This window comes from Echiichthys vipera (genome assembly GCF_963691815.1).
Source record: "Echiichthys vipera genome assembly, chromosome: 21".
Classification (NCBI taxonomy): Eukaryota; Metazoa; Chordata; class Actinopteri; order Perciformes; family Trachinidae; genus Echiichthys; species Echiichthys vipera.
In genome coordinates, this window is record NC_139846.1 from 15,203,062 (window position 1) to 15,215,043 (window position 11,982).

General features: G+C 41.4%; 1 protein-coding gene across 3 annotated transcripts in view; it reads left to right on the top strand.

Moving 5' to 3' along the window:
* The window catches only part of sema5a (sema domain, seven thrombospondin repeats (type 1 and type 1-like), transmembrane domain (TM) and short cytoplasmic domain, (semaphorin) 5A), a 119,358-nt gene extending 107,859 nt beyond the window's left edge, over positions 1 to 11,499 (top strand). Inside the window, exons 18-22 of one of the 3 annotated variants that reach the window (XM_083935732.1) lie at positions 1,853 to 2,023; positions 2,225 to 2,380; positions 4,290 to 4,334; positions 5,647 to 5,858; positions 10,184 to 11,499. In XM_083935732.1, the coding sequence (XP_083791858.1) occupies positions 1,853 to 2,023; positions 2,225 to 2,380; positions 4,290 to 4,334; positions 5,647 to 5,858; positions 10,184 to 10,303 (704 nt within the window). In that variant the 3' untranslated portion in view covers positions 10,304 to 11,499. Of the gene's footprint in view, positions 1 to 1,852; positions 2,024 to 2,224; positions 2,381 to 4,289; positions 4,335 to 5,646; positions 5,859 to 8,792; positions 8,912 to 10,183 lie in introns of those variants that run through there. The other 2 variants (XM_083935733.1, XM_083935734.1) reach the window with 2 other exon arrangements.
* Positions 11,500 to 11,982: the final 483 nt, after the last annotated feature.

Sequence of the window (11,982 nt, forward strand, 5' to 3'; positions counted from 1 at the left end):
AAATCAGTTGCAGATAAGAGGTGTGACGAAGACCCCAATTTACGCCAGGAATCAAAGAGACAATCCCTGTGGCGCTGCAGTATGTAATTACATTGCTGGGTAATTATGCTGCCAGCAATGGGAGGCCTTATTCTGTTGTGAAAAGCCCAGAGACAATGCATTTTCAACACTCCTCTAGTGGAAGACTGAGAGAGGAAGCTTTCTAATTAAAAGAATACTGACAAGGGAAGTAAGCTGTCTACATGGAAATCCTGTGCTTAGTTTGGCATAAAGCACACCTGGTATCCAGCACAGGCACCAAGCAGACAAGCAGGGATGTTTTCTTAAGTATCTTACTAAAAGCCTGGATCTGAGTGCGTCATCTTCATCTTCGTAGCTGCTGCCACACCATAGCCACACACACAAAAAAAAGGCACAGCCATGGATACTATTTTTACAGCCTGTTAATTCATTCAGTGCAAGTGCATGCCATCCCGCTACCAACAGCTTGAGCACAGTTGCTAATAGGGTAAACTGTTATCAACTGCAGGCTCAGATGAAGATTTTGGATCTAAGAGCATCAGGTTTGGTTTGTTCAGCTTTGTTTGGTTGCCACTAATATTCCCCTTGAGTTAAATGTTGAGTGAATGTACTTTGATGTCCCAGCCCTGCCTCACTATGCTAAAACACGTAGTACACCTATTCTGGGATGTTGACTGTAATAGCGCCATAGCTACAGTAGATTGATGAACAATGCTGTACTTCTGTCCCCCAAAGGAAAACGACTCATCCCACCTTGAGTAGTAGTGAATACTAATGAATACTCAATTAGCACCTCTCTGAAAGTGAGATATTATTTTCGGGTTGGCAGTCCACGCCGCTAGATCAGTTGTAATCCTCCTATGGTTAATCCAGTGCTTTTTTGAATGCATGAAGGGGAAGGAGAGAGAAAGTGTTATGTCTACCATCCATCTGGTTTGGAAACAAATGAATCCGTGTTTTCTTCGCGTCTGTGCCCGAAATGAGATGATCCGTCATCGCGGGCCAGGAATCGACTTATGTGTCGCTTTGTGATAGAGAAATTACACTGAGATGACAAAAAAGCATCGGCAACTTCAATTACCTGCACTGTGCTGCCAGCTATCGTCAAGTCTTTAAGAGCAATTGTCAAGTGGTCCCTAAAAAAGGTAATCTCTCTCTGCTGCAATGAAGTAAGGTTTTATCCACATGATTAGCAAAGGATATCTCCCTCTGTTGTGATTCATGGGCAAAAGATTTCCCCCCTTTATTGCTCTTTTTCCTCCCTTCTTTTAATTTCTCTCACATCTCCTTCTCCCCCTGTTTTTATCTATTTACGTCTTCTTTGTTTGCTGATGCTGTTGAGAATTTTCACACGTTTGCCACTTGGCACCACATGAAGGGAGGAACAACAGCGGATTGTGATGCTTCATTTATCTTTATTAATCAGAGGAGAGATTGTGAGTTCGGGGGGGGGGGTCAGGCCTTTGCTGTAACAGCTGGATGAAGCACACATCGTCTGACTTCAAACATTCTCTCACAGACACACAAGGACACATCTCCAAATTGCTTCATATTTCTGCGTCACGCATGGCCGTTTGAAATGGCTTGAAATGACTTCCAATCACTTGATGTTCAGAGGAAATTGTCTTTTCAAATGACCTGGAACCTTAATCCTAGAAAACATGACAGCACACATTTTCGGGAATATTCTTTGTGTAAATAAGAAACTGTGAAATCAAGGGACTACTTCCTGCTGCCATACGTCAATTACAGGAAAATGTTCATACTACTTTTAGAATTCAGTGTTTTAGCATCAACACAAACAATATGACACTGACATCTCTTGGTTTAGTGGACGGCAGCTGGTCGTGCTGGTCTTCATGGTCCAAGTGCTCCGTGACGTGTGGAGGGGGACACTACATGAGGACGCGCACCTGCAGCAACCCCCCGCCAGCTTATGGAGGGGACATCTGCCTGGGTCTACACACTGAGGAGGCCCTGTGCAACACACAATCCTGTCCAGGTACACACCCACACACACCCCCTCAGTGATAAGCAGCTTAGGGCTCACACTCGGGCAGCAATCCATCGCAGGTTCATTACTTATTTTCTATACACTCATGCATGACTAATAGGCACAGGAAGCACACAGTTCATACAAGCACACACATATGTGGATGCATACTGGACATTCTGTGAGATTTACTGTTATTGCCTTTTTCAGAGAGCTGGTCCAGCTGGTCACAGTGGTCCCACTGTGACTCTAATGGGGCCCAGATGCGTGTGCGTCACTGTGATGTCCTATTTCCCACTGGAAACCAGTGCTCGGGAAACAACAGTGAGAACAGGCCATGCTCCCCTGACTCCAATCTTATACCAGGTGATACACACCTACACACATACACCTGCGCACACACACACACATTTATATAGACGTCTACGTGCGCACATACAAGCTTCTCCTCTACTGTAATGTCTTGGACTCCCATGCATGACTTAACTTTAACCACACACTCATTCTGCACCACCCACCGCCATATGCCCACAGCGGTAATTCAGTTCATTTTCCGAGAATCCTGTGATAATGAGATACGTTAGTGAGCCCTCTAAGGGACTCGTCTCAGGTCGGAGGTCAGGTTCAGGGACAGGGCAGCCCTTTTGGGGGATGGTTGGGATTAGTGTCTTGCTCAAGGACTCCTGAGTGCGACAGGTGATTACACCAGGGCGTGAACTGCGGGCGCAGCACTTAAGGGTAGCCTCCTGCTTATTCCAACAACCCTGCTGCTATATTAGTTGCATTATGAGTCGAAGAGTCTTGTCAGGTCATCTAAAAAGCACTTACACCAGCAGTCTTGCTTTTTTTTATGTTGGAAGGAAAGAGGAAAATGGCTCCTGTGTGCTGTTTTCTTATACAAGCATTTTTATTTATTTACAACTATTTTCTGGTATCCATGTCATTACTGTGTCTTCGACAGCTTTTCTGTTGTTTGTTAACAAGATATGTTTTTTATAGAACTGGTAAGACATGATGAAATCAACTTTATTGATTCCACCCACCGGAATTGACTGTTCACTAACCCCTGCCTGCCCACCTTGCTTTTGCTATGCCTTTCGAGCTGCCTGTTTTTACTGGAGACATTCAATCAGCAATAGCTATTTAGATTCACGTGTATTGGGTTTTTTTAATCGGTGCTCCTTGTTTGATGGCGATGAGGAATATAAAGCACTGATATAGAGACAGGGTTGATGATCCGCTGCATGTAAAACGCACCTCTTTGTCCTGTGCCGCACAAGAAAGCCATCTTTTTGAGTTTTGTAATTATCTCTTTTTGTAAGATATAATAAATCTTCAAAAAAAGGCTGAAATGAAAACAGACTTAAAATAACAGACCCTCCCCTTCCCTACCCGGCTTTCCGAAAAGGTCAGACCGCCCTCTCTTCAGCAAAACATCTAAAATGCTTAAATGCCACAAATCGCACTTACTACAGCCTGTGGCATATCTACAGTTACAGTTGCTAAGCTACAATAAGTCAATAAGTGTCCAGGGTTAAACAGTTTTTTAAATTAACTCTTTCTGAGCAACAGTAAGTTCAGAAAGTCTTTCTAAAATGTGTGTATGTGATGTCCTATGTATACATACTATATTACACAAACATAATTAGTATTGATATGTTCTTAGACTGGCATCTCCCAATTGACAGCCTGAAATGCAAGACATCCTAGACATTGATCTGCGCTACAGTGATCATTAAAACTCCTCCCTTTAACAAAGGGTGCGTATGTGATTAACACTTGATCACTGCAGACATTGAAACTGCTATAAAATCTTTGTAAATTTGTTAAAAAATGATCCACCCCTGGGTTCTTAACTTCAGGGATCATTAATTATTAGATTAAAATAAACATTTGATTGAAACATAAATGTGTAACCTTTCTGAAATAATTAGCAGGGATATAATAGTTAAACCCTTCACATGTCTTTATAGAATTACCCATTTGCCTTTATACCTTATCATCCATCCCCTTTAATGGGAAAGGTAGTCCATTAAGGTTCATTAGATATGTCTTGTACTTCATTTCCTTTAATGAGAGCTGATACTTTTCATGAACCACTCCAGGTGCCACAGACGCGATTAGCTAGCGGAGTTTTTATGATAATCTGTTCCATATTGAGTACAGCTCCACACTCACCTTCTAGGGTGCAATTTGTCATGCCAACAGGGGTGTGTGCATAAAAGGTTTTTGGCCCTAATTCTGCTGCCTTTTGCTGTTTCTTTCCCTTTGTCAGAAGTCTCGATTGCACGTTCCAGTCAGGAGGAGAGGCGCTGTGGAGGTAAGAGAAAGAGGGGAGGATAAATCCTGGTGTTGGACCTGTACAGTATCTTTGGCTATCAGATAACTTTTCAGTGCCGCACACGGAAGATACATTTAAGAAAAATGTTGATCTGAGTTCATTCCAGTCCATCATTTCCTCCCAAAAAGAACAACGTCATCTTAAGGACAGCACAGTAAACAACTTCTGTTGTTGTCTTGTGCTTTTATACTTTATGTAGCGCTGCAGATAGTTTATCAGGAAACTTAATCTATACAATAAAATTGTAGGACTGAGAACTTACCATGGTGAATGACCAAAACTGTTTAATCACCACAAAGTGAATCAATACAATCACTTTAGTAATTAAATAATAATAGTGTTGTCTCACTGCCCAGCCGCAACAATCCTGATACAAGAGTGCTCTGAGTTGATTAAAATGCAAAAAGACTCATCTAAGTTACCTTAGACAAGCACCCTGCGCCCACAGCAATAAGCTACATGAGGAGAAGCGAGGCTTTAGAGACCCTATGTGCCCTGAGTTTTGCCTCTTACACAGGCTGCAGGCTGCTCTTCCCATCATCATTTAGCTTGTTGGAGGCTGTTGTTGGAGTTCTGTAGTGTGCTCAGGGCAATAAAAAATAAACATTGTTCTCTCCTATACATTTCCTTGAACATAAATAAAATCCTGTTGAGGGAAGTGCTTCGACCTGTATTTCATAAATTTATATTTAAGCTGATTTATGTATCTTTCCACGAAACACAATGTTCAGTAGGGATACTGCATTAATAAGACAGAAACCATATGCCGCATACCAATTATTATATCCGACTACCATTTTTTGGGCAGAAAATTGCATATTAATCAAGCTGATTGCTTAATGTATCAGTATAAATATATATGTTTATAATTTATTATATATTTTACTCTTTTTGGCTGGCAACAGACACTTGACAATGACACAACAAGTAGTCGCACAGAAGAATATAAATGTAAATTGGCCATTTTTGAAGGAAAAATAGGTTGTATTTATATTTGACAACTGAGAACAAATTATTGCTGTAATTATATTGGCAGTGTACAATATCTAGATGAAAACTGCATGCTAATGTCATATATTAACAGGGCACTTACACATCTTCCATTTGTTATATACAATAGGTCCCACTAGCCCACAAAAATAACAAAAAGGGCATAAAGAACAAAGAAAAAAAAATTCTTTTTTTATTGCAGAATACGCCATCGTTACCATATGAATTCTAGCTTCAATTACCCCTCGCACTTGAGAGACTTACCTCCTTTCTCCTTCTCCCCCTCCCTTTCCTCTTTCAGACTTCAACCTCTTCCACATGATCGCCGTGGGGCTCAGCAGCTCCATCCTCGGCTGTCTGGTCACCCTGCTGGTCTACTCGTACTGCCAGCGCTACCAGCAGCAGTCGCATGACGCCACCGTCATCCATCCCATTTCAGCCGCCCCACTCAACACCAGCATCACCAATCACATCAACAAACTGGACAAATACGACTCAGTGGAAGCTATCAAGGTCTGTGGACAGGTTTGCACTGGGGTTCATTGCAGGTCACGCCTGACTGATGTCCGGATGTGTAACAAAAATGTTTCATTTCCTTACTGTTTGACTTAATCAATTGATGTCACAGCCCCGCCTCCAGTCAGTGAGCAACGGTTTGCCTCTTCCTCCGGTGTCAGTTGTGATTAAATATAGTTCTTACTGCATGACTCTCACTGTCACACCACCTCCTGTCATGCAGTGACACTCTCTAGCCGTGTAACAGATAGGCAGCTGTGCGTACATCTTTTCTCCGTGTGCTCTTCTTTGTCTCAGTGTGTGACTTTGTTCTGTGTCAGTGGTCATACACTGCTTTCTCATAACATACTATTGCAATTACTTGTTGGTGTGTGGGTAGTTAATCAGAGAAGATGCTCTGAATCTGCACATTTTCCTGCTTAGACATGTTCTCTGTTTGTCATGATTGCATCCTAAGGTACAGACAGCCAGATGCACCAGAGCCACTGACAGAGATCCAGCTACTCTCATGGTACAAACAGCCTCTTATCCACTGATACATCAGGCCTTTAGTGCCAGGCTAAGCTGGTGATTAGTGCTTGTCCACAGCTACTCCATGTCCCAGCTGTTTTTTTCCCCAATTATTCCCAGTTTTCTGTATTAAAAAACCTTTGCAATCACTTTAAAATCCATGCATTTTTCTCGCCTAAAAATGGGCTTCAGAAGTAATGATTCTGCTTGCATTATTTTACACCAATATAATAATTTGCCTCAAAATATTCAGATAGTCTGACACTAGCTGGCCACTTAAAGGCTCTTGTACCTATTGGTCTTCCTGCTGATAAGCAGCTATTGCCAGGCTACATGGCATAAATCCATTGATGATTTATTAGTACCTGTATAGGGCACCACCACTCAGCCTTTCAGCCATTTCTTCCAGTGGTTACTTGCGGTACTGCAGCGAAAAATTATCCTGAGGCGTGATAAGAATTTTCTCCATTAGACCACCATTTTAAAAGAAACGTCTGTGAAAATGTTAACAGGACACCTGCAGCAAACAAGTTTGATTATGATTCTATATATTTTGATTTTTTTAACCCAAGGACTGGAAAAGTGATTAAAAACCTTTGACGTCATCCCAATGTAAAGTATATGAGCCGAGAAGGAACTCGCAAGCGGGGCCAGCAGTAGAAACACGAGCAGCTTATCACGGAAGTAAACCCAGGAGCCCATAAACCTTTTGGCGTAAGCGCCAGGTGAATGAATAGGGCGCTATTTTCAGTCCGGAATCCTGGTCTAGTAATACATCCATGCAAAGATCAGAGATGCAGAGAAGCTACAATAACCTGTGCTTACTGTAGTTACTGTTGCTACGACATTCTTGCATATGCATATGCATTTCACAATAATAACAGTGGCTAATTTACTTTTTAAAATTTGTAGTATCTATTCTTCAAACTGCTTTTCAAAACTTTTCTTTAAGAAAAACAACCTGGCTCTCATTTCTTGCTAGCTATTATTAGCTGTTGCTACTGCAGCTAGCTTACTAAACTAATGTTTGCTTAATGTTTGTTTATCAGGCTGACTTTTTAATGATTCCAGTGTTTTATCCATGCTATGGCGCCAAAAGACTGAGGATAAAGCAGTAGGCTATGTCCCAGGCAAAACACATACTGTGTCAACACTTTGGTTAGCAGCTAGCTAATGCTGACGGGTTATGGTTAGAGTTAGGCTATAAGACTTGTTATTTATAACTTTATAAATTAGAAATTAACCATATGTCTATTGAGACAGGTGCACAGTATGACATGTCTCGTTGTTCAGTGGGTAACCTACAATCAAGCATGTACCACAGTGGAGGTGCTTGTAGGTAGCACGCTGATAGACACACACTGAAGTTTGTAACTATGTCAGAGCAGAAAAACATCACAGTTTCCTCACACTTTTGCTTGTCTGTTTTCGGTTTTGGACTTTCTAGAAAGAAAAACCACCCTCCAAACTTTATAAAATCTGGCTACCACTTTTCTACAGCCCCATACACACCACATCAAATCTAGAGATATCCAAATCTTGAAAGGTTGGCAGTGCCTGGAGATTGCTGAGGCTATGATTGGACAGTCACTGTTTTGAAACTCAGCTTGGTGTTATAACATGACTTCACTGCAATGCTGAAAAATCAGCAGTTTTTTCCGTCAGGTTTTCTTTTCGTTTGTGTTTGATGGCCTGTCAGAGGAATTTTCAGTATCAGTCATATATTATAAACTAAGTAAACACCTGGATCTCTATTTGAAAAAACTACTGATTAGTTATGAAAGTGTTTTGTAAAATTGCCAGAGAGTGAGAACAGACCCTTTGGCTCGAAGCAAATGCCTCCAACTGTAATTTCATTGTGGAATAAGGTGTGAACAGCATTCATCTGTCATGCAATTAGAGTCAGGAGCATAGAGCATAATTCAGTTAGTCTTATGGCAAATAGAGGTGGATATGAATAAAGACAGACCATGTGAAAAAACAAAAGGAGCTGCATTACAAATGAACACTGTCTAATTTTCCAAAAGCACATTCTGCCTCCAACCCTCATTCACTGAGCCTAAACCGTTTGGATGTCGATGTGAATTTTCAATCAACTAAGTGTGCAAAACTGTAATATGCCCCTTTTGAGCATTTATAGGGATGAATGATGAACACCTGATGCCATATTTGAAAGTTTTTGGCTCAAATCTTGATGTTGATGAGTCATTATTGTGCACAATGTATCCCAGATACCCTTCATATTGGTTTCTTGGCCAACTGGAGTATTTCCAGCAGTGTAGTTTATGATCACAAACCTAAGCCACCATGCCACTGCAGTTTTATGTACAATTGATCGTATTTCCAGGCTTCCTGTAAGACAGAATATGGCCTGAGGGTTTCTTTGAGGATGACTCTTGCCCATTCCTCTCCTCCTTGCAGCCAGATGTGTCGGTACTCTTGCCCTTGGACGACCCCGCCATGCACCAACCTCTCTCTGCTAACATGGGGGTGTCCATGCGCGGCCTGGAGATTTTCTACTAACCTCTGACCTCTACAACATCTCGCCTCTTGACCCCCCTCCCCCAACAACTCTTTGACCCCACTACTACTTCCTCTTCCCCAACGTGCCCCGCCCTTCCACTTCCTGTGGCACTTCCTGTGTGTGGCAGGTTGGAGTACACACTCTAGTTTCTTTCTCTGTTGAGACCCCTTCATCCCCCACCCCACCCTCCACTTCTCCCTCCCGGCTTGTGAGAAGGCAGTGTATCCCTCCCTTATTTTTGTCTTTCAACAAGTGCCTCCATTTGCATGTTTTTTTTCCATGTTTGTCTTTCTTGTTTTGTCCTTTTCTTGATGGCTTAATTTGATGGGTTAAGAAAGAAAATCCATTGTGATGCTGTTTTATTATGCTCCTGTGTTACCTCTCTATCACTAATGCCACTTCCTAGTTCAAGCACATTTTGTTTACCGAACCAGAAACTCAAATGTAATCATTCTTCGGCCAATTAAAGAGGTTTAAGGCAAGGAGACAAAGTAGATGATGCTAACAAGCACCGTAGCACAGCTGTTTAGAAGCAGCCATGGGGCCACCTACAGAGACACATAACTGTCTCCGGGGCTGAGGGAGTGTTGATTACATTCCCTTTTTGTGCAAATCACATAATGGGAAAGAAGCAAAATATATGAGTTTTTGTCCAGCACCCTCGTTCCCTAACAGTGTCAGTTGGAAACATCCATCAACAGCAAATGCTGCATCATCAAGTGTTCAATTACACTGCCCCAAGGGACTCCCAGCACACACTCTCTGCAGCAGACTGTATTGAACGTATCAATTTGCCAAATTGCTGATGTTGTATTGAGCACCACATCAGAAGCTCATTCCATGTTTACTATGTCACGCAGGGACATAGAAGATGCCCCCATGGCTCTTCCTTATTGTTTAACAGAAAAGAGACTCTCACTTGATCGATTTTTATGGTTTAGATTGTCCTAGAGGACCAACAATTGGGGGGCCATAAAAACTGCTGATGCTGGGTATTAGAGGTGACAGAGGTGGACATACGGACGTGCATCAAAATAATTCAGCCCTGTGGTGGCTTATCATTTTTCCAGCCTGTTTGCAAATACTTTGACCTTGCTCTGTGAAATGTATGTTTCATTCACTGAATGGCCTCCCATTGATTTGTGTTGCTCCTTTTTTTTTTTTTTTTTGGGCTAGATGGATTTGCTTTTACCTTGCCATCTGGGCTGAATAATCACTTGATCTGTGTGTCACAAATAAGTCTGTACTGAGTCCTCTCCCTTTCTTTTTATTTTTTTATATTCCACAGGCCTTCAACAAAAACAATCTGATTCTGGAGGAAAGAAATAAGTACTTCAACCCACAGCTTGCCGGGAAGACGTATACCAACGCATACTTCACCGACCTCAACACCTACGATGACTATTAAGCTTCAGTTCAGCAGTTCGGACTCCATACCATAGCGGGGACACAAACCCTATCATCATGTTGACTGTATTCTTTTTTTCTTTGTGCTTTGTATTGAGATTCGTGACACCATGCGTGGGATATTCCCACCCAGACTCTATGGCAGCTGGTATGTAATGAAAACAGACACACAGTTGCCAACAGATGGAAGAGCCCACTTTCTCTCAGGTGCCTTGGGGTACACTTGGAAAGCTCATTTTTGGGGGGCAAATCTTACTTTGACTCTATCTGAGAAACGGACCACTGGATTCCCCAATGTGGACAAAATGAAAGGGAAAAATAAGAACTCGACTCAAAGAGACTGGGGAAATGTGATCCCCTTTTAACTTTCCTGTGACGCCTCTAAAACAGACCTGTATTTGTAATGATGGGGAATAACCACAAAAAATGCTTTGCATGACTTCATCTGATGTTTTCTCTACCATGCTGTTTCATTTTTGCATGGTTGATCGCATTCCAGGGTCAGGGGACTTGTAAACAGCATTTTTATTTTTTTTTGTTGTTGCTGATATTAGGTTCAGGACTGGTTTTGGAAGTCATTAAAACAAAGACTGTGGAGTCTGATGACCATTTACTGCTGCAGCAACCTCCACATGAATCAATATCCACCCCCAGTCGTAGAATCAGGATGTAGATATTTCAAGCCTGTGGTCAAGTTTGTCCACTTTTTTTCTCTGTTACAGGCTCTTGCAGCTAGCAGTGATTAAACTTTTTCTTTTTGTTGCTTTTTTTGCTTTCAAAGGTATATGTGTTTTGTACAGGATGTTAAGTTTAAAGCCTATGTCTGTAGTTTTTTCTAAATACATTTATTAAGTGTCTCAAGTGTTTAAAGAATAAAACATTTCCTTTTGAAAAGAAAAAAGTTTATGTGCATTCTGACAAATAATGAGCAGTATTCATATCAGCCTGCATCAAGTTCAGTGTTTGTCACCGTACTTTTTATATTTTTTGTAAAAAAAAAAATACTGTTTTTTGAATTTTGATAGTGTTCGCTCTTCCTTTGGCTTCTGAGTTAAATATGTAATTTGTGAGAGCAGGATGTTTATGGCATTTGCTCTACAGGTGCGTAGCAGATACTACTCTCCCCAACTGGAGCGCTACCCATTTCCTATAAGATGAAATTCATTCATCAAGTTGAGATATTTCTGTTCTGAGTGTATAAGCAAGTATTAGGTAATTCAATGGTTCAGTTGCAACTAACTCTTTTTACATGTTTGCTTGTGTTACTGTGCATAAATTAAAAACTGCTTCGTACACAACAAACTTGTCAGAGTGTGAGTTTTATCTAATATCTCATTTCTAAAGCTTGTCCTTGATCCCATTTAATATTTTATGTTACTGTCTCTGCAGCTTTAAAGAATGACCTAAAGATGCCTTTAACTGGAGTGAAAGCAGTCATATAAAGCACTCAGTTACACGTGTGAGATGCTTCTGTCCTGTGTGGTTTGCTCTGACAACTTTGGAGGCTTTGATGTTCTTCGAGCAAAACACTGTAAAACCACAGCAGAGTGAGCACACACCAGCACGTCATAAATCACTCAAAACCAGAGTAGAAGTCTCCCTTTACCGCATTTTTAAAGGAGTCTTCAGCTCCCGATGCCACTGACAAATGGCATCGGCAGCAGTGGAAGGATACCTGAA